General features: G+C 46.4%; 1 protein-coding gene across 1 annotated transcript in view; it reads right to left on the minus strand.

Annotated features, from left to right (window-relative positions):
* LOC132404080 (rasGAP-activating-like protein 1) overlaps nt 1-23,320 on the minus strand; it is a 272,887-nt gene that overhangs the window by 57,999 nt on the left and 191,568 nt on the right. The window contains exons 13-14 of the mRNA XM_059988090.1: nt 17,767-17,879; nt 13,678-13,870 (exon numbers count right to left, since the gene is read on the minus strand). Coding sequence (XP_059844073.1) covers nt 13,678-13,870; nt 17,767-17,879 — 306 coding nt within the window. The remainder of the gene's footprint in view (nt 1-13,677; nt 13,871-17,766; nt 17,880-23,320) is intronic.

The raw sequence follows: 23,320 nt of genomic DNA on the forward strand, positions 1-23,320 counted from the left end.
TTTAGTATTAGTAATGACTTCATATGCCACTAATAATGCAGTTACGTTTCACACAGTGATGCATTACTTTTAAATAATTCCCACAGTGAGAACTTAGGTCCCAAAGGTTTCAGCAGGGCTCTATTACATGAACTGTTTGGAACCCACAGTCAGAATTGCAACTGCAAACTGAGCTCCCAAGTGGAAAAAGATGTATGCAGCTTTGCAGCGGCAAGCATCAGTCTTCTAAATGCTCGTCCTCGTGTAGAGAACGTACATAAAGTCAGGGATTTGTAAACTATAACTGAGTTGATATCAATTCAATAATTTAAAGAGCATTTTCATTTTTGAGAGTAGAGTATCATTGAGAGCAGTTTCTGCATTTTCAACAGCACATCAGGTCCCCAAAAGTTGCTATCAATTTCACAATGTAACAATGGCTTGACGGGCAGAATTGACGTCTTTCTTTCAACCACGCCATGGTTTTCTGTGTTTTCTGGCTATCGGGAGAAGACAAATCTCAGAGTTGTATTCTGCACACATACTTTGATAATAAAATGAACCTTTGAACTTCTGAAAACATTCAGAGTTACAGCAACAAATTGAGTGCAGCGATTTTTTTTTCCAGAAGAACTTTATATTCTGGTGGCAGATTCATAACTTATCAAACCACATTCACATTTGAACTCAAGTGTACTTATACTGCAACATCTTGCTTCTCTTAATTTTGTTCGACAAAACAGGAAAATATAACCAAACTCAACAGAATGAGACCACTTGGCCCAATGACTTTGAGAAAGAAGCTCTCCAATTACCCTCCATCTACTTCACAGAGATATCCCGCCAGTGTCAGGTAGTTTGGGAGGTCTGCCCGCTTTCCTTTGTCATGTGCATGTCTAGTTCTATTTTGCCATAAATTAAAGGAATGCAAAGACAACACTGGAACAAGCTGTCACTACTCACAAACTATGTACCATTAATGGGCTTCACCAACATTTCAACATGAAAGCAGATGTGCAAGGAATTAGCTTCTCAGCTTTTAAAGTATACTTTCAATTCCCCAGAGTTTGGGAGCTCAGAACACCTATAATTTGGCGTTTGAAACACAATATTTATGAAATCATTTTCACAGTTGGTTATGACAGTGAATGTGGCTTTGTTACTCACTGGGTAATCTGTACATGCTTCCAGAACTGACAGCAGAAATTGTAATGATGACTCACTCAGAAGTGTCAAAACCAAAATAATCATTTCAATTTAATGCTGCAATAACTTGTTTTCCAAGTATACATATCTCAGAAAGACTTAATATTTAACATTACTTAACTTACTTACTCCAGTGTCATGGAGGACTGCAGCACAGAAACAGGCTCTTCTGCCCTTCTAGTTCATGCTGTAATCTTATTCTGCCTAGTTTCATCCAAATCATTGCCCTCCATACCCCTACCATCTATGTACTTACCCAAACATCTCTGAAATGTTGAAATCAAACCTGAATCCACCACTTCTGCTGGCAGTTTGCATCACCCTCTGAGTTCCCCTCATATTCCCCTTAAGTATTTCACCTTTAACCCATGACCTGTAGTTTTAGTCTCACTCAACCTCAGTGGAAAAAGCCTACGTGCATTTGCCCTATCTATACCCCTCATAATTTTGTATACCTCTATCAAATCTCCCCTCATTCTGCTTTGCTCCAGCAAATAAAGTACAAACCTATTCATTCTTCCTCTGTAACTCAAGCCCTCAAGTCCCAGCAACATCCTTGTAAATTTTCTCTATATTCCTTCAATCTTATTGTTACATTTTCTGTAGGTAGGTGACCAAAACTGCAACTACTTTTGCATCAGATTAACTAAAACTAACTCTACATATTCTGAGCTCCATGCTGTACAACCTTGGTGTCTTATCTGATCCCAGCATGAATTTCACTCTCTGAATCCCATTCCTCTCCAAATCAACCTAATCACATTTTTGCCATACTGCCTCTCTCTCTGCCATAACTTCATCTCACTCATTCCCCATGCTCCTGACTCTTCTCAATAGACAATAGACAATAGGTGCAGAAGTAGACCATTCGGCCCCTCCAGTCTGCACCGCCATTCTGAGATCATGGCTGATCATTCACTATCAATACCCAGTCCCTGCCTTGTCCCCATATCCCTTGATTCCCCTATCCATCAGATATCTATCCAGCTCCTTCTTGAAAGCAACCAGAGAAATGGCCTCCACCGTCTTCCGAGGCAGTGCATTCCACACCTCCACAACTCTCTGGGAGAAGAAGCTCTTCCTCAACTCTGTTTTAAATAACTGACCTCTTATTCTCAATCCATGCCCTCTGGTACTGGACTCTCCCAACATCTGGAACATATTTCCTGCCTCAATCCTATCAAATCCTTTAATTATCTTAAACGTTTCAATCAGATCCCCTCTCAATCTCCTCAATTCCAGCGTGTACAAGCCCAATCTCTCCAATCTCTCTGTGTAAGACAGCCCTGCCATCCCAGGAATCAACCTAGTGAATCTACGCTGCACTTCCTCAATTGCCAGAATGTCCTTCCTTAAACCTGGAGACCAAAACTGTACACAATATTCCAGGTGTGGTCTCACCAGGGCCCTGTACAAATGCAAAAGAACATCCTTGCTCTTGTATTCAATTCCCCTTGTAACAAAGGCCAACATTCCATTTGCCCTCTTCACTGCCTGTTGCACTTGCTCATTCACCTTCATTGACTGGTGAACTAGGACTCCTAGGTCTCCTTGCATTTCTCCCTTACCTAACTCGACACCATTCAGACAATACTCTGCCCTCTTGTTCCTGCTTCCAAAGTGGATAACTTCACATTTATTCACATTGAATGACATCTGCCAAGTATCTGCCCACTCACTCAGCCTATCCAAGTCTCCCTGTATTCTCCTAACGTCCTCTTCGCATGTCACACTGCCACCCAGTTTAGTATCGTCAGCAAACTTGCTGATATAGTTTTCAATATAGTTCTCCTCATAGTTTCATCACTACCAGACTTCCTCTATGGTTGGCGCCAGCCCCACCGGGTCCATTTTACATACACTTCAAACTGCACCATGCAGTCCTTGGTTGCTTTCTTTATGCATTTCTTCAGGATCTCTGCCATATTAAAAGCTCTACAGAAATTCATCTCAGATCCTTCTCAAGCCTTGAGCTGTCAGAGCAACAGTGAAGTGTCTCCATTGGCTCCATTCCTTTTGCTGGCTGCTTTCAGGAGTAATCACCAACTCCACAATAAAATTTGTCATAAGTGACACATTGAAATGCCCAAGATCAAGATATTCACGAGGAAATTATCCAGGATGAGATCATCTCATGCCCTTAACAAAAAAGGATCCTCCGCTGGGTTTCCAAACATTTCTTTAAACCATGGACCGATAGCATTAAGCAAGGTGTCGGTGGACTCCAGGTTGGGAACCCCTGCCAGGTTGAGGAACACACGCCATAGTACAATAGCCTCTGTTTTATTATTTCATATGTTATTATTGCACATCGGTAAATTATTATTGTGTGTCTTATTATTCTGTACTTTATTATCAGTTAAGTCTGCACACTGCTAAGTGTTTTTTTTTAAATGTTGCTGCTGTAACAAAAGAATTTCCCAGTCGGGATCAATAAAGTATTTATTATTATTATTGTTATTTAGGAAGTCAATTAACAGCTTATGCTGCACTCTGATAATCATTGGGATTTCCTACACCTGGGGATTTGAAAAAGAAAACAAATCTCACTCTGCTCATTATTCTCTCCCCTGTCAATTCTGTTGTTAGGCACTGTTCACTAAGGCTGAACTATTTCCAAGGACAAATGGAAACACTGTGAGTAATTTTCAAACTTGTTTTGGAGGGGTTTTCTTTTCTGGACTTTGGTTCCTTGCAAGTATGTGATAAGATGACCTGGCCCTCCACCCACACGTGGTCCTGAACTCAAACTGTGGGGTCACAATGCAAGAATGGGAGGTGGGAACTCGGCATAGGGCGGTGGTGCGAGCAGTCGAGAGCAGGAGGTGCAGGGTTAAGAGGAGACAGGAATATAGCTAACCAAGTCGTTCCTCTTATACATTCCACCAGTGCTTGAACTTTGGTAGGAAATGAGATGAGGGGAATGGGGCTTGGATAGAGGGGATCAGTAGGATGAAGGGAACTTGTTCATGAAGTCAGCCAAAGTTAATTAGGAGGTGGTTGCCATGTGCAGCAACTTAAATCACTGTAATCCAGTATCATTGTTTCAATCAAATCTTTATCAATTTTTGGTGCAATAAAAATTTCCAATTAATTTCAAGAGGTTACAAAAGCATAGCATGCTGGAGGAACTCAGCAGGTTAGGCAGCGTCTATGGAAACAAATAAATTGTCGAAGTTTCAGGCCAAGACCCTTCATCAGGACTGATGAGGGAAGATGCCAGAATAAGAGGGTAGGGGAGGGGAATGAGGCTAGCTGGATAGGTGAAACTGGGAGGTAAAGGTCTGGAGAAGAGGAGAATCTGATAGGCGAGGAGAGTGGATCATGGGAGCAACAGAAGGAGGAGGGGCACCAGAGAGTGGTGATAGGCAGATGAGGAAAAGACGTAAGAGGCCAGAGTGGGGAAATGAAGAAGAGGGAAGTAGGATGGGGGGGGGAAATAAATTACTGGAAATTAGGGTGGAGGCTACCTAGAAGGAGGTGATGTTCCTCCAACTTGACTGTAGACCCATCGTGATAAAAGCAGAGGCCACAGATCGACATGTCAGAACAGGAGTGGGGATAGGAATCAAGATGGGTGGCCACTGGGACACTCTGCTTTTTGTGGATGGAGCTGATGAGCTCAACAAACCAGTCCTCCGATCTGTGCCAGGTCTCACCAATGTAGGGGAGGCCGCACACAGCAGACGACACCAATAGGTGGAGTGTTGCCTCACCTGGAAGGACTGTTTGGGACCCTGAATGGAGGTGAAGGAGGAGGGTGAATGGGCAGGTGAAGGAGGATGGTGAATAGGCAGGTGAAGGAAGATGGTGAATGGGCAGGTGAAGGAAGATGGTGAATGGGCAGGTGAAGGAGGATGGTGAATGGGCAGGTGAAGGAGGATGGTGAATGGGCAGGTGAAGGAGGATGGTGAATGGGCAGGTGAAGGAGGATGGTGAATGGGCAGGTGTAGGAGGAGAGTGAATGGGCAGGTGTAGGAGGATGGTGAATGGGCAGGTGAAGGAGGATGGTGAATGGGCAGGTGTAGGAGCAGTGAATGGGCAGGTGAAGGAGGATGGTGAATGGGCAGGTGAAGGAGGGTGGTGAATGGGCAGGTGAAGGAGGATGGTGAATGGTAAGGTGAAGGAGGATGGTGAATGGGCAGGTGAAGGAGGATGGTGAATGGGCAGGTGAAGGAGGATGGTGAATGGTAAGGTGAAGGAGGATGGTGAATGGGCAGGTGTAGGAGGATGGTGAATGGGCAGGTGAAGGAGGATGGTGAATGGGCAGGTGTAGGAGGATGGTGAATGGGCAGGTGTAGGAGGATGGTGAATGGGCAGGTGAAGGAGGATGGTGAATGGTAAGGTGAAGGAGGATGGTGAATGGGCAGGTGTAGGAGGATGGTGAATGGGCAGGTGAAGGAGGATGGTGAATGGGCAGGTGAAGGAGGGTGGTGAATGGGCAGGTGAAGGAGGATGGTGAATGGTAAGGTGAAGGAGGATGGTGAATGGGCAGGTGAAGGAGGGTGGTGAATGGGCAGGTGAAGGAGGGTGGTGAATGGGCAGGTGAAGGAGGATGGTGAATGGGCAGGTGAAGGAGGATGGTGAATGGGCAGGTGAAGGAGGAGGGTGAATGGGCAGGTGAAGGAGGATGGTGAATGGGCAGGTGAAGGAGGATGGTGAATGGGCAGGTGAAGGAAGATGGTGAATGGGCAGGTGAAGGAAGATGGTGAATGGGCAGGTGAAGGAGGAGGGTGAATGGGCAGGTGAAGGAGGAGGGTGAATGGGCAGGTGTAGGAGGAGAGTGAATGGGCAGGTGAAGGAGGATGGTGAATGGTAAGGTGAAGGAGGATGTTGAATGGGCAGGTGAAGGAGGGTGGTGAATGGGCAGGTGAAGGAGGATGGTGAATGGGCAGGTGAAGGAGGATGGTGAATGGGCAGGTGTAGGAGCAGAGTGAATGGGCAGGTGAAGGAGGATGGTGAATGGGCAGGTGAAGGAGGATGGTGAATGGGCAGGTGTCGGAGGATGGTGAATGGGCAGGTGTAGGAGCAGAGTGAATGGGCAGGTGAAGGAGGATGGTGAATGGTAAGGTGAAGGAGGATGGTGAATGGGCAGGTGAAGGAGGATGGTGAATGGGCAGGTGAAGGAGGGTGGTGAATGGGCAGGTGAAGGAGGATGGTGAATGGGCAGGTGAAGGAGGATGGTGAATGGGCAGGTGAAGGAGGATGGTGAATGGGCAGGTGTAGGAGGATGGTGAATGGTAAGGTGAAGGAGGATGGTGAATGGGCAGGTGAAGGAGGATGGTGAATGGGCAGGTGTAGGAGGATGGTGAATGGTAAGGTGAAGGAGGATGGTGAATGGGCAGGTGTAGGAGGATGGTGAATGGGCAGGTGAAGGAGGATGGTGAATGGGCAGGTGTAGGAGGATGGTGAATGGGCAGGTGAAGGAGGATGGTGAATGGTAAGGTGAAGGAGGATGGTGAATGGGCAGGTGTAGGAGGATGGTGAATGGGCAGGTGAAGGAGGATGGTGAATGGGCAGGTGAAGGAGGGTGGTGAATGGGCAGGTGAAGGAGGATGGTGAATGGTAAGGTGAAGGAGGATGGTGAATGGGCAGGTGAAGGAGGGTGGTGAATGGGCAGGTGAAGGAGGGTGGTGAATGGGCAGGTGAAGGAGGATGGTGAATGGGCAGGTGAAGGAAGATGGTGAATGGGCAGGTGAAGGAGGAGGGTGAATGGGCAGGTGAAGGAGGAGGGTGAATGGGCAGGTGTAGGAGGAGAGTGAATGGGCAGGTGAAGGAGGATGGTGAATGGTAAGGTGAAGGAGGATGTTGAATGGGCAGGTGAAGGAGGATGGTGAATGGGCAGGTGAAGGAGGGTGGTGAATGGGCAGGTGAAGGAGGATGGTGAATGGGCAGGTGAAGGAGGATGGTGAATGGGCAGGTGTAGGAGCAGAGTGAATGGGCAGGTGAAGGAGGATGGTGAATGGGCAGGTGAAGGAGGATGGTGAATGGGCAGGTGTCGGAGGATGGTGAATGGGCAGGTGTAGGAGCAGAGTGAATGGGCAGGTGAAGGAGGATGGTGAATGGGCAGGTGTAGGAGCAGAGTGAATGGGCAGGTGAAGGAGGATGGTGAATGGTAAGGTGAAGGAGGATGGTGAATGGGCAGGTGAAGGAGGATGGTGAATGGTAAGGTGAAGGAGGATGGTGAATGGGCAGGTGAAGGAGGATGGTGAATGGGCAGGTGAAGGAGGGTGGTGAATGGGCAGGTGAAGGAGGATGGTGAATGGGCAGATGTAGGAGCAGAGTGAATGGGCAGGTGAAGGAGGATGGTGAATGGGCAGGTGAAGGAGGGTGGTGAATGGGCAGGTGAAGGAGGATGGTGAATGGTAAGGTGAAGGAGGATGGTGAATGGGCAGGTGAAGGAGGATGGTGAATGGGCAGGTGTAGGAGGAGAGTGAATGGGCAGGTGTAGGAGGATGGTGAATGGGCAGGTGAAGGAGGATGGTGAATGGGCAGGTGTAGGAGCAGTGAATGGGCAGGTGAAGGAGGATGGTGAATGGGCAGGTGAAGGAGGGTGGTGAATGGGCAGGTGAAGGAGGATGGTGAATGGTAAGGTGAAGGAGGATGGTGAATGGGCAGGTGAAGGAGGATGGTGAATGGGCAGGTGTAGGAGGATGGTGAATGGTAAGGTGAAGGAGGATGTGGAATGGGCAGGTGTAGGAGGATGGTGAATGGGCAGGTGTAGGAGGATGGTGAATGGGCAGGTGAAGGAGGATGGTGAATGGGCAGGTGTAGGAGCAGTGAATGGGCAGGTGAAGGAGGATGGTGAATGGGCAGGTGAAGGAGGGTGGTGAATGGGCAGGTGAAGGAGGATGGTGAATGGTAAGGTGAAGGAGGATGGTGAATGGGCAGGTGAAGGAGGATGGTGAATGGGCAGGTGTAGGAGGATGGTGAATGGGCAGGTGTAGGAGGATGGTGAATGGGCAGGTGAAGGAGGATGGTGAATGGGCAGGTGAAGGAGGGTGGTGAATGGGCAGGTGAAGGAGGATGGTGAATGGTAAGGTGAAGGAGGATGGTGAATGGGCAGGTGAAGGAGGATGGTGAATGGGCAGGTGAAGGAGGATGGTGAATGGGCAGGTGAAGGAGGAGGGTGAATGGGCAGGTGAAGGAGGATGGTGAATGGGCAGGTGTAGGAGGATGGTGAATGGGCAGGTGAAGGAGGATGGTGAATGGGCAGGTGAAGGAGGGTGGTGAATGGGCAGGTGAAGGAGGATGGTGAATGGTAAGGTGAAGGAGGATGGTGAATGGGCAGGTGAAGGAGGGTGGTGAATGGGCAGGTGAAGGAGGGTGGTGAATGGGCAGGTGAAGGAGGATGGTGAATGGTAAGGTGAAGGAGGATGGTGAATGGGCAGGTGAAGGAGGGTGGTGAATGGGCAGGTGAAGGAGGATGGTGAATGGTAAGGTGAAGGAGGATGGTGAATGGGCAGGTGAAGGAGGGTGGTGAATGGGCAGGTGAAGGAGGGTGGTGAATGGGCAGGTGAAGGAGGATGGTGAATGGGCAGGTGAAGGAAGATGGTGAATGGGCAGGTGAAGGAGGAGGGTGAATGGGCAGGTGAAGGAGGAGGGTGAATGGGCAGGTGTAGGAGGAGAGTGAATGGGCAGGTGAAGGAGGATGGTGAATGGTAAGGTGAAGGAGGATGTTGAATGGGCAGGTGAAGGAGGATGGTGAATGGGCAGGTGAAGGAGGGTGGTGAATGGGCAGGTGAAGGAGGATGGTGAATGGGCAGGTGAAGGAGGATGGTGAATGGGCAGGTGAAGGAGGATGGTGACTGGGCAGGTGTAGGAGCAGAGTGAATGGGCAGGTGAAGGAGGATGGTGAATGGGCAGGTGAAGGAGGATGGTGAATGGGCAGGTGTCGGAGGATGGTGAATGGTAAGGTGAAGGAGGATGGTGAATGGGCAGGTGAAGGAGGATGGTGAATGGTAAGGTGAAGGAGGATGGTGAATGGGCAGGTGAAGGAGGATGGTGAATGGACAGGTGAAGGAGGGTGGTGAATGGGCAGGTGAAGGAGGATGGTGAATGGGCAGGTGTAGGAGCAGAGTGAATGGGCAGGTGAAGGAGGATGGTGAATGGGCAGGTGAAGGAGGGTGGTGAATGGGCAGGTGAAGGAGGATGGTGAATGGTAAGGTGAAGGAGGATGGTGAATGGGCAGGTGAAGGAGGATGGTGAATGGGCAGGTGTAGGAGGAGAGTGAATGGGCAGGTGTAGGAGGATGGTGAATGGGCAGGTGAAGGAGGATGGTGAATGGGCAGGTGTAGGAGCAGTGAATGGGCAGGTGAAGGAGGATGGTGAATGGGCAGGTGAAGGAGGGTGGTGAATGGGCAGGTGAAGGAGGATGGTGAATGGTAAGGTGAAGGAGGATGGTGAATGGGCAGGTGAAGGAGGATGGTGAATGGGCAGGTGTAGGAGGATGGTGAATGGTAAGGTGAAGGAGGATGTGGAATGGGCAGGTGTAGGAGGATGGTGAATGGGCAGGTGAAGGAGGATGGTGAATGGGCAGGTGTAGGAGCAGTGAATGGGCAGGTGAAGGAGGATGGTGAATGGGCAGGTGAAGGAGGGTGGTGAATGGGCAGGTGAAGGAGGATGGTGAATGGTAAGGTGAAGGAGGATGGTGAATGGGCAGGTGAAGGAGGATGGTGAATGGGCAGGTATAGGAGGATGGTGAATGGGCAGGTGAAGGAGGGTGGTGAATGGGCAGGTGAAGGAGGGTGGTGAATGGGCAGGTGAAGGAGGGTGGTGAATGGGCAGGTGTAGGAGGATGATGAATGGGCAGGTGTAGGAGGATGGTGAATGGGCAGGTGAAGGAGGGTGGTGAATGGTAAGGTGAAGGAGGATGGTGAATGGTAAGGTGAAGGAGGATGGTGAATGGGCAGGTGAAGGAGGGTGGTGAATGGGCAGGTGAAGGAGGATGGTGAATGGTAAGGTGAAGGAGGATGGTGAATGGGCAGGTGAAGGAGGGTGGTGAATGGGCAGGTGAAGGAGGGTGGTGAATGGGCAGGTGAAGGAGGATGGTGAATGGGCAGGTGAAGGAAGATGGTGAATGGGCAGGTGAAGGAGGAGGGTGAATGGGCAGGTGAAGGAGGAGGGTGAATGGGCAGGTGTAGGAGGAGAGTGAATGGGCAGGTGAAGGAGGATGGTGAATGGTAAGGTGAAGGAGGATGTTGAATGGTCAGGTGAAGGAGGATGGTGAATGGGCAGGTGAAGGAGGGTGGTGAATGGGCAGGTGAAGGAGGATGGTGAATGGGCAGGTGAAGGAGGATGGTGAATGGGCAGGTGAAGGAGGATGGTGACTGGGCAGGTGTAGGAGCAGAGTGAATGGGCAGGTGAAGGAGGATGGTGAATGGGCAGGTGAAGGAGGATGGTGAATGGGCAGGTGTCGGAGGATGGTGAATGGTAAGGTGAAGGAGGATGATGAATGGGCAGGTGTAGGAGGATGGTGAATGGTACGGTGAAGGAGGATGGTGAATGGGCAGGTGAAGGAGGATGGTGAATGGGCAGGTGAAGGAGGGTGGTGAATGGGCAGGTGAAGGAGGATGGTGAATGGGCAGGTGTAGGAGCAGAGTGAATGGGCAGGTGAAGGAGGATGGTGAATGGGCAGGTGAAGGAGGGTGGTGAATGGGCAGGTGAAGGAGGATGGTGAATGGTAAGGTGAAGGAGGATGGTGAATGGGCAGGTGAAGGAGGATGGTGAATGGGCAGGTGTAGGAGGAGAGTGAATGGGCAGGTGTAGGAGGATGGTGAATGGGCAGGTGAAGGAGGATGGTGAATGGGCAGGTGTAGGAGCAGTGAATGGGCAGGTGAAGGAGGATGGTGAATGGGCAGGTGAAGGAGGGTGGTGAATGGGCAGGTGAAGGAGGATGGTGAATGGTAAGGTGAAGGAGGATGGTGAATGGGCAGGTGAAGGAGGATGGTGAATGGGCAGGTGTAGGAGGATGGTGAATGGTAAGGTGAAGGAGGATGTGGAATGGGCAGGTGTAGGAGGATGGTGAATGGGCAGGTGAAGGAGGATGGTGAATGGGCAGGTGTAGGAGCAGTGAATGGGCAGGTGAAGGAGGATGGTGAATGGGCAGGTGAAGGAGGGTGGTGAATGGGCAGGTGAAGGAGGATGGTGAATGGTAAGGTGAAGGAGGATGGTGAATGGGCAGGTGAAGGAGGATGGTGAATGGGCAGGTATAGGAGGATGGTGAATGGGCAGGTGAAGGAGGGTGGTGAATGGGCAGGTGAAGGAGGGTGGTGAATGGGCAGGTGTAGGAGGATGATGAATGGGCAGGTGTAGGAGGATGGTGAATGGGCAGGTGAAGGAGGGTGGTGAATGGTAAGGTGAAGGAGGATGGTGAATGGGCAGGTGAAGGAGGATGGTGAATGGGCAGGTGTAGGAGGATGGTGAATGGGCAGGTGAAGGAGGGTGGTGAATGGGCAGGTGAAGGAGGGTGGTGAATGGGCAGGTGTAGGAGGATGGTGAATGGGCAGGTGTAGGAGGATGGTGAATGGGCAGGTGAAGGAGGGTGGTGAATGGCCAGCTGTAGGAGGGTGGTGAATGGGCAGGTGAAGGAGGATGGTGAATGGGCAGGTGAAGGAGGGTGGTGAATGGGCAGGTTTGCACCTCTGCTGCCTGCAAGGGTTAGTGCCAGGAGGGAGTTCAGTGGGGAAAGATGAATGAACAAGAAAATCATGGAGAGAGCCAATTCAATGAAAAGTGGGGTGGGGGGGTGGGAATGATATGTTTAGTGGTAGGGTCCATTGAAAATGGCAAAAGTTGTGTAGAATGATGTGTTGGATGCGGAGGCTCCTGGTGTGGTAGGTGAAGACAAGAGGAACTCTATCCCTGTTAAGGCGGTGGGAAGATAGGGTGAGCACGGATGTCCAGGAAATAGAGCAGATGTGGATGAGGGCAGCACCACTGGTGAAGGTAGGGGAACCCATTCTTAGAAGAAGGTTAGATATTTCTGATGTCCTGGAAAGTTTCATCTTGGGAACAGGTGCAGCAAAGATGAAGGAACTGAGAAAAGGGAATGGCGTTTTTACAAGAGATAGAATAGGAAGAGGAATGGTTATGAGAGCACTGGGAATCAGTGGATTTATAAAAGATATCAGTAGATAGTTTGTCTCCAGACAGAGAGATCAAGAAGAGGAGAGAGATATCATAAATGGACCAAGCAAATTTAAAGACAGGGTAGAAGATGGAGGCGAAGTTGATGAAATTGGTGAGCTCAGCACAGGTGCAAGATGCAGCACTGATGCAGTCGTCAATGTAGTGCAGAAAGAGTTGTGGGGCATTACCAGGGGAAGTTTGGAACTTGTACTGTTCCACAGAGCCAACAAAAAGACAGGCATAGCTGGGCCCACATGGCTGCCCACGGCCCCACCGCGAGTTTGGAGAAAGTGGGAGGAGCCAAAAGAGAAATTGTTGAGGTTGAGGACCCAGTTCAACCAGATGGAGGAGTGTGGTGGTGGAGTGGAACCGGCTGAGTCTCTTCGTCAAGAAAGAAGTGGAGAGTTTTGAGGTCTTCTTGATGGGAGTATAGAAGTGTATAGTAACTGGACATCCATGGTAAAATAAAGTGACCAGGGTAGGAGAAATTAAAGTTGTCAAGGAGATCAAGAGCAAATTGAAAATTGTCGAGATCGAGGGTAGGACACGAGATCCTCTCTTGATTATTCGTTTAGTGGGTCACCTCGAAGTTTAACTACCTGAGCACTGGGGTCATCCAACTGTCTACCCATTCACTCACACTCCATTCTTTAGTTATCCACCGGCAGGGTCAACTTCATTGTTTATTCATCCACTCACTTGGGTCTCCCTCAATGTCAGGACCAAGGGACCATAAGACATAGGAGCAGTATTAGGTCATTTGGCAAACTGAGTTTGCTCCATTATTCCATCATTGCTGATTTATTATCCCTCCCAAGCCCATTCTCCCACCTTCTCCCTGTAACTTCTAATGTCCGTAGTAATTAAGAACCTATCAACCTCTGCCTTACATGTATCCAATGACTTGGCCTTTGCAGCCGTCTGTAGAAGTGACTTTCACAGATTTGCCATCCTCTGGCTAAAGAAGTTCCTCTTCATTTCTGTTGTAAAGGGATATCCTAGTATTCTGAGGCTGTGCCCTCTGGTCTTAGACCCCCCCCCCACCCATTATAGGAAACACCCTCCCCACAACCGCTTTATCTAGGTCTTTCAATATTCAATAGGTTTCAATGAGATCCCCCCTCATTCTTCTAAATTCCAGTGAATACAGGTCCAGAGCCATCAAACACCCCTCACATGTTAACCTTCTCATTCGTCATGAACTTCCTCTGGGCCCTCTTCAATGCCAGTACATCCTTCCTTAGATATGGAGCCCAAAGACTGCTCACAATTCTCCCAAGTGTGGTCTGACAAATGACTTATGAAGCTTCGGCTGAAATTGCCCACTTGATAGGAATTTCTCCATATTTTGCTGGGACTCACCTCATTCTCAGCTTCTGGAAACTGCTCTTCCACACGTTTATGTAACTGTTTGAATACCACCCGCATAACAGAGGGGCACTGCTCTACCGAACCCACAATGGCATCCATCACATCGGTCAGGTAGGACTGTAACATCTCCTGGCTGCACTCCCGCACATTGGCTTCTGAGGGACCCCCTTTGAAAGAGATTCTCCTTTCAAATCAATAAAAAGACATTATTCATTGTAGATAGTCTCCACTTAAGATCCTCGTACTCTTGCTTTTTTGTCTGTTGGAGATACTAATTTCAATGAAAGTCTATAATGTACATGTTCATTCATTGTTCAAATCCACCGGTTTATACTGTTATGTTTGTTCTTAATAAAGACAGTGTGTGCAAAAGCAGTAACACATATTTAGTTACAGGACATTTCAGTCATGGCTTCAGCTCAAATTGAGCGAGGGCAACCAACTCATGGCCTCAGCTGGACCTGAGCACACACATCTGGCTCACTGTCACTTCCAGTTCCAGGGTGAACTACCCTGAGCACACACATCTGGCTCACTGTCACTTCCAGTTCCAGGGTGAACTACCCTGAGCACACACATCTGGCTCACTGTCACTTCCAGTTCCAGGGTGAACTACCCTGTGCACACACATCTGGCTCACTGTCACTTCCAGTTCCAGGGTGAACTACCCTGAGCACACACATCTGGCTCACTGTCACTTCCAGTTCCAGGGTGAACTACCCTGTGCACACACAACACACACCTAGATCATGCACTCCAGTGTCTTCAAATACACAAATAAGAACAGAATTCAAATAAGAATAGAAAATATATCAGATGCTAATATATTAAAAAGGGAGTGACCTTTATTTTTACAGATAATGTGTGAGCCAATTAATTTGGTGAATTGGGGTTCCTGTTTATGACAAGGTGAAATGTTAAAACTTGGGAGTTGTGCTGCTCCATGGGAAGCAGCAGCGGCATGAATTATGGGAAAGGTCATATCCTCAGGTCCTGATCTTGGGCTGGTTTCCAGGGGAACATAGCCTAGGAAAGCACCGCAGGGATAAAGGAGAAAATGTAGAGGGGGGCCAATCTGGGCTCTCCACCCAAATCCACCATCCCAGAGGCAGAGGCTAAGCAGGTTTCACAACTATCACCCAGGGGGTGATATCCATGGGGTAGGAAAAGGAGGGAATTAACCTAAAAAAAATTGAATGAGATCACTGCTAACAACAAGCACCAAGGGAATGGCTACAGTAGTCCTGAACCACATCTTCATAATGGTGTCCAAAAAAAGCTTACGGCAGATGCCACCTTGTGCAGCAAAGATGATGCATAGAAAGCTCAAAGTTAAGAATCTACACAGGAACAAGGTCACAAATTTTAATTTAATTTTTAGAAATGCAAGCTCTAAAATTGCATGTTTGAATTGTGCATTAATAAATGAGGCAGGATAAGAAGTAATAGTAAGCTAGATTCTGGAGGCATATACAAAAATTTAAAGCGGTGAAAATGTTTCAAGGTACCCTCAGATCACTGAAGCACAAATATTCCTGCAGGTTTTATTATAATAAACTGAATCAATAAGATGTAAGTGGCCATATTATTTATGCTAACAAACCGAATGAGTAAAAGATGATGAAACTGTATTAGGTTTAGTTTAAGAAATAACTTCTTCCCTCTTAAATAAGTTTTATTCTGCACCAAACATCATATGTTGGTTCAGAGTAGATACAGGAAGCATTCTGTGAAGCTTGGGAGACCCAAGTGTGTGTATTTCAGAGACTGGGTGAGGTCAGATGCTGTGGAGGCGTAGGAGTGGGCATAATGATGTAATGTTTCATTGTTGGGTTAATAATGTAGATCAGGGGTTACCAATATTTTTATGCCATGGACTAAGGCAAAGGGTCTATGGATGCCAGGGTGGGAATCTTTGATGTAGAGAGAGTGCCTATTACACAGAGTACATAAGTTCAAATCCTCATGGTACATTCAAAGGGAACCAAAATTAGACTATTTTAAAATTGCTTGGGTCCATGGACAGGTGTGGGATGTGTCCTCTCCTTCACCCAACATTACCCCTCCCCTAGGTCAATCCTACTCAGGGTCAGATTGAGCTTTAATCCATAAACCTTCGGACCTCGAGCTGTTGGGTATGCAAACAAGATGACTCACCAACTAGCCACCCAGGAGTTAATACCGCTGATCCCTCTACACATCAGTTCACACCATGGATGCTGACTGACCTTCTGAGTCTTTCTGACACTAATTATATTTCTTATTGTTTCAGATTTCCAACAATGGGAGTGCATGACTTTTTACATTTATCTGCAAGTACTTAACAATCCCATTGCTCTCTAAATTTTACATCTTAATCAAGGTACTGGCGTACCTTCAGAGCTCACCGAAAGATGAGGTTCTGGCCCAAAAGACTGTACAAAGAGCAGGAACTTGGACTTCAGCTTAAAGTGGAATACGAGGATACAAAATAATAAATATTCATCCCTGAAACATGTTTTCAATGCACACAGCCAGATTAGTACATTGTGTGCCAGTCTGAAAAATGAAGGGTTTACCCTGCTATCAGAAGTGTAACTTAGCGACCACAGTAAGCCAGTCTTATGTGTGCTGTGTATTTAATGTTTTAGTAATATTTGAGTAATCTTGTATATCTACTGGCTGATGAAGCATTGTTGTTTCATTTAAATAAATCATCATGGGTTATATGTATAAATGCCGGACAGTGGTGTAACGGCATCTGCAGCGGACTCCGAGGCGAGCGGTCCCAGGTTCGTATCCAGCCAGCTCCTTGCACGCTTTCCACCTGTGCTGGGTTGAGCACCGAGCTGGCAACTCTGACTCGTAAAAAAGCAGACAGATGCTAAAGAAACAGCAAGGTTGCTGCCTGACGTGCCACAAGCCATGAAGAAGAATAACAATATGTTCAAATACATGAATTACACAAGTCATCGTACTACCATGTGATCCGTGCTCACCTCGTTTAAAGTAAATACAGAGTTAGACCCCCAGTCCTGGGCTCCCTTTTCTTCCTTTGAATCAGGTCAATGTTTTGAAGTTATAAAACATAACAATGTGGATAAATGGCAAGCTATTAAATAGATTCATTACTTGCATCAAATAAAATTCAGTGTAATTAACTTCTTGACCTGTTTCGATTCTAAGGGAAGCCTTTGTATTAGATTAAAGCCTTTTAGAATTACTTTCACTCGGTACCTTCTCTTAAGGATGTCATTAGTATTTTGACAAAATATTAAGAAGAAATGTGTATTGTGAGTTATTTATGCTGATTATGAAGTTCATGTAGAAGTAATAGGCTTCACAACAGGACATTCATTTCAAGAGGACTAGAATATAAAAGCAAGGTTGTAATGTTGAGACTTTATAAAGCACTGGTGAGGCCTCACTTGGTGAGCAGTTTTGGGTTCTTATCTTAGAAATAACGTGCTGAAATTGGAGTGGGTTCAAAGGAGGTTTGTGAAATTCTTCCACGATTGAACAGCTTGTCGCATGAAGAGCGTTTGATGGCTCTGGGCCTATATTGGGGTGACCTCATTGAAATCTATCAATTCGCGAAAGGCCTTGATAGTGTGGATGTGGAGAGGGTATGTTCTATGATGAGAGTGTCTAAGACCAGAGCACACAGCCTCAGAATAGAGGGGTGTCCTTTTAGAATGGAGATGAGGAGGTATTTAGCCAGAGAGTGAATCTGTGGAATTTGTTGCTACAGGTGGCTGTGGAGGGCAAATCTTTATGTATATTTAAGGCGAGGTTGATAGATTCTTGATTGGTCAGGGCATGAAGGGATATGAGGAGAAGTTAGGAGATTGGGGCTGAGAGGAAAATTGGATCAGCCATGCTGAAACGGTGGGACAGACGTGATAGACCAAATGGCCTAATTCTGCTCTTATACCTTATGGTTGTATGGTCTTATATTGTATATTATGAAGCTGCATGATTAAATGTCAATTGCCCAGCTAGTGAAATGTGATCACTTCCATAATCCTGAAAGTTCACACCAATTCCCATCCCTGAAGTGCTGCTAGAGCAAGTGAAAACACAGATATAAACGAGCCATACCTTATTTTGTTAAGGTCTATCTTACAAGGATCCAGTTCGATGTATTTCTTCTCATCAAAAATGCGGTTAACGACTTGCCTCAGCACTTCATGTAAGTATGGCATTCCCACCAACTGCAAGAAATGAAAGTGACCATTTAAACTAGTGCATGGGCAATCAAGTTATAACTTTTAATTAACTTACTAAAAGTTCAAGAAGTATCCGTTGAAAGGACCTCTCCCTGTCAGAGAATAAATTAATACACAGTCCTTTTTTTTAATACTGTATTTCATCATTACAATGAACTTGTTGCAGAACAGTTGCACGGGATATCTCCTCACTTCTGCCAGGGGAACTGGTGGATGGTTTGATTTCAAAATTTAAGAGACATTGGATTAGTGTTTGGACTATGCACTTATATATTTAGTGTGTTTCTATTCCTGATATCCTATATGTGTTTGCTATTTTGTATGTGCGAGGTCTAGGCTTCAAGCCGGGGTCTTGCCTATTTACAGCTGCCAGAAGAGAGGTGCCTGAACTGGTGTGCTCCACCAGGGCTGCGTGGCACCAGGCTAGAGTCAGTGCTGCCCTCCCACCTCCCCCCCCACCCAGTGGTCTGCTGGGTAGATGACAAACAAGCTCCGTTGTTGGTTGCCTGTAAATTTCAATGGCGTTGTTTGGCTTAAGTCTAGTCTCATATTGAGTAGCTGTACTTTCTATCTTATACCTGCTGTGTATGCTTTGTTCTGTGGATGACTGTTGGTACTGTGTTTTGGACCTTGACCACAGAGTAGTGTTGTATTTATGAGTATTCCTGTATGGTTGAATGACAATTAAACGAATTAAGTTGAATCGAAGTACCTGGTTGGGAGTGATAAGGAGGGCTATGGTCTGGGTGCAGGTCAATGGAATACGCAGAATAATAGTTTGGCATGGATTAGATGGGCCAAATGGCCTGTTTCTGTACTGTAGCTTTCTGACTCTATGACTGTTTCTAATTTTCTACTGCAGAATTTACCAATAACCATAAATATTCAGATCATTAAATGCAATAACCCCACTGCCACGTGGGCATCCTCGGGAGAGACGAAGACTATGGGAGTAAACCCAGACAGCTATTCCAGAGTGGAGCCCCTAAGCTGGCTGGACATCATTGAACATCCCTCCGGCAGCTCCTGCAGTCAAGCTGGTGACAAAGGTATTGCTTCATAAGCTTTCCTTTGGCCTACACCGGTGAGGCTGAGAGGGGGATCTTGACAACTGGCCGTCTCAGGATCTCCATACCTTCCGCCCAGGCTTGTGATGATGATCATCATCACACATTGTCCTTCGAGACAGATGGATGTCAACTAACAGAACTCTGATTACAAATATTAATAACAATTAAGATAATGATGGTAAGCTCAAAACATTTGGCCAGGTACTAACACTGCAATCTAACCAATTGCAATGATAAATAATGGAGTATTTACCCTCAAAGAAATATCTTAAGTGTATAAGCTCCTGGTAGAAAATGAATTTTTGGACTCAGTCTTAATGTCTCTTGATCTGCTGTGAGCTTCAAGCTGGAGATCAATTTGAACTTTCCCAATGTAATGTGCAGTCAGAACTTTGGCAGCACTTCACATGTTTTATTTTTAATCTACTAGGTCAGTCTGTAGTTCTTTATCACAGCCTTGCCCACTCAGGATAGAGGAATGACTCATTCTTTTAATTAAGATATACACAGACACACAGGACGTTTTAAAATTAATGCACAATTGGCCTATTAAAATTAATTTAAACTCATTATCCATCAATGATTTCTTTGACATAGACTGAAGCATTCCAATGCACAGAGGCAAAATCAAAGAAAAACAATAGGACGTTAAAGCAGAAATTAAAGTGTTTTTTCCAGTTGTGTACTTCTGATCACTTTAACTGAACGCCAAATCATGAATATAGCATTAAGTTGTTCTCCACAAAGCGTAATTAATTATCAATATCCTTTCTTCCCCTCCTCAGCCTTCACCCCGTAACCTTTGATGCCCTGGCCAATCAAGAGCCTATCAATCTCCACCATAAATACACCCAACGACTGGGCTCCACAGCTGCCTGTGGTAACAAATTCCACAAATTCACCACCCTCTGGCTAAAGAAATTTCTCTGCATCTCTGTTTCAAATGGCACCCCTCTACTCTGAGGCTGTGCCCGTTTGTCCATGACACACTCACCATGGGAAACATCCTTTCCACATTTAATCTGTTTAGGATTTTCAACATTCAAAAGGTTTCAAAGAGATCCGCCCCCCCCCCCACCATCCTTCAAAATTCCACTGAATACTCTTTCATTCCCAGAATCATCCTTAACCTCCTCTGAACCCTCTCCAATGTCAGCACATCCTTTCTTAGATGAGGAGCCCAAAACTGTTCACAATCCTCAAGGTGAGGCCTTACCAGTGCCTTAGAAAGCCTCAGTGTCACATCCCTCCTCTTGTATTGTAGATCTCTCGAAATGAATACTAACATTACATTTGCCTTCCTCACCATGACTCAACTCGCATGTTAACCTTTAGGGTGTTCTGTACAAGGACTCCCAAGTCCCTTTGCATCGCCGGTTCTTGGATTTTCTCCCCATTTAGAAAATATTCTACACATTTATTTCTACCACCATAATGCATGACCATGCATTTTCCAACATTGTATTTCATTTGCTACTTTCTTACCCATTCTTCTAATCTGTCTGTCTTTCTGCAGCCTTCCTGTTTCCTCAACACTACCTGCCCCTTCACCAATCTTCATATCATCTGCAAACCTGGCAACAAAGACATCCATTCCATCATCTAAGTCATTGATAAACAGCATAAAAAGAAATGGTACCAACACCGACCCCTGCGGAACACCACTAATCACTTGCAGCCAAGCAGAAAAGGATCCTTTTATTCCCGCGCACTGCCTCTTACCAATCAGCCAATGTTCTAACCATGGTCGTAACTATATTGTAATATCATGGGCTCATAACTTGGTAAGCAGTCTCATGTGTGGAACCTTGTCAAAGGCCTTCTGAAAATTCAGAAATACAACACCCACAGCATCCCTTTATCTATCCTACTTGTAATCTCCTCAAATAATTCCAACAGGTTTGTAGGGCAAGATTTTCCCTCAAGGAAACCATGCTGACTTTGTCCTATCTTGTCCTGTGTCACCAGGCACTCCATAACCTCATCCTTAACAATTGATTCCAACATCTTCCCAACCACTGAGGTCAGGCTAGCTGCTCCATAATTTCCTTTCTGCTGCCTCCTTCCTTTCTTAAAGAGTGGAGTGACATTTGCAATTTTCCAGTCCTCTCGAACCATGTCCAATGATTCATTGAATCCAGTCCAATGAGTCTTGAAAGATCATTACTAGTGCCTCCACAATCTCTACTGCTACCTCTTCCAGAACCCCAGGGTGCAGTTCATCTGGTCTGGGTGACTTAAGTACCTTTAGGTCTTTCAGTTTTTTGAGCACATAACGAGGTGGCCTACAGGGAAGAAGTCATCTCTCTGACACAGTGGTGTAAAGAAAACAACCTCTCCTATATCTTGCAAAAACAAAGGAGCTGGTTGTGGATTACAGGAGGAATGGAGATGGTCTAACCCCTATTGACATCAGTGGATCTGGGGTTGAGGGGGTAAACAGCTTTAAGTTCCTCAGCATCCACATCACCGAGGAACTCACACCAGGTCTGTACACCAGCTGTGTGGTGAAAAAGGCACAACAGCACCTCTTTCACCTCAGACGGTTGAGGAAGTTTGGTATGGGCCCCCAAATCCTAATAACTTTTTACAGAGGCACAACTGAGAGCACCCTGACTGGCTGCATCACTGCCTGGTATGGGAACTGTACTTCCCTCAATTGCAAGACTCTGCAGAGAGTGGTGCGGACAGCCCAGCACATCTGTAGTTGTGAACTTCCCATGATTCAGGACATTTACAGAGACAAGTGTGAAAAGGAAGGATCATTGGGGACCTGAGTCACCCCAACCACAATCCATTCCTGCTGCTACCATCCAGGAAATAGTATCGTAGCATTAAAGTCAGGACCAACAGGCTCCAGGACAACTTCTTCTACAAGGCTGTCAGATTCATTAACTCATGCTGATTTGAGTGCGTTCCTATGTTACATTGACTGTTCTATTTATTATAAATTATTATAAATTACTGTGACCGCACATTGCGCATTTAGATGGAGACGTAACTTAAAGATTTTTATTCCTCATGAATGTGAAGAATGTAAGAATTAAAGTCAATTCAAATTCAAATTCAAATTCAATTCAGGTTCAACCTTCTCCCTTGTAATAGTAAACGCACTTACTTCTGTTCCCCCACACCCTTCAACAGTGACTTCCACAATGAAGACTGACGCAAAATACTCATTTAGTTCATCTGCTATTTCTTTGTCCCCGTCATGATTTGTCCAGCCTCATTTTCTCGCGGCCCTATATCCACTCTCCTCTCTCTTTTAATCTTTACATATTTGAAAAAACTTTTACTATTCACTTTGATATTGTTTGCTAGCTTGCTTTCATATTTCATCTTTTCCCGCCCACTGATTCTTTTAGTTGCTGTCTGTAGGGTTTAAAAGCTTCCCAATCCTCTGTCTTCCCGCTCATTGTTGCTTTGTTGTTTGCCCTCTCTTTTGCCTTTCCCAGCCACTTGGCTTCACCCAATCACCTTCCAGTTAACCTCTTCCCCTCCCCCAACCTCTTTATTCTGTCATCTTCCCTTTTCCTTCGCAGTCCCGATGAAAGGTCTTTTACTCTTTTCCATAGATGCTGCCTGACCTGCTAAGTTCTCCCACCATTCTTTGTCGTTCAGCAGCAATGTGGCTTTCTGAAATGAAAAGGACTATGATTATGACAAATCTTAGGGGGTGCTTTACGTCAAGTTTGGAGACTCAGTGCCACATGTTTTCTAAAGTTGCAATCTTTCCAGAGGACAAGAATTGGAGCAATTTAATAGTAGTGTGATCACTCGAGTTGAGACTGAAGTTCTTCTAAAGGGTTGTCTACTGGTTGGTCCTCAGTTGGCTGTAGAGGGCGATCTGGGATCAACATAATCTGATGCAGTGTGGGCAACGGTGACTGTGGTTATTGACTGGGTCTGTTCTCTCCTCTCGATCTGCCTCTTGTTCTCTGAGGCATAGTGGTTTACGTAGTTCCTGTGAGTATGTTCTCATCATGTGCTGATGCAAGAAGATAGTTGGAGAATTTCACAAACCCACTCGAGGTGGCTGAAATGAACTTTTGCAGCCACGTTAGACTTCTCAAAAGAAAACACACTCAAGGAAAGTAAGGGGCTGAAAGTATTTGATATCTCAGAAACGTAGAAATCTACAACTCATTACAGGCCCTTCGGCCCACAATGTTGTGCCGACCATGTAACCTACTCTAGAAACTACCTGAAATTTCCCTACCGCATAGCCCTCTATTTTCCTAAGCTCTATGTACCTATCTAAGAGTCTCTTAAAAGATCCTATTGTATCTGCCTCTACCACTTTCGCTGGCAGTGCATTCCACGCACCCATCACCCTCTGTGTAAAAACATATTTCT

This window comes from Hypanus sabinus, chromosome 13 (genome assembly GCF_030144855.1).
Source record: "Hypanus sabinus isolate sHypSab1 chromosome 13, sHypSab1.hap1, whole genome shotgun sequence".
In the NCBI taxonomy this organism is placed as follows: Eukaryota; Metazoa; Chordata; class Chondrichthyes; order Myliobatiformes; family Dasyatidae; genus Hypanus; species Hypanus sabinus.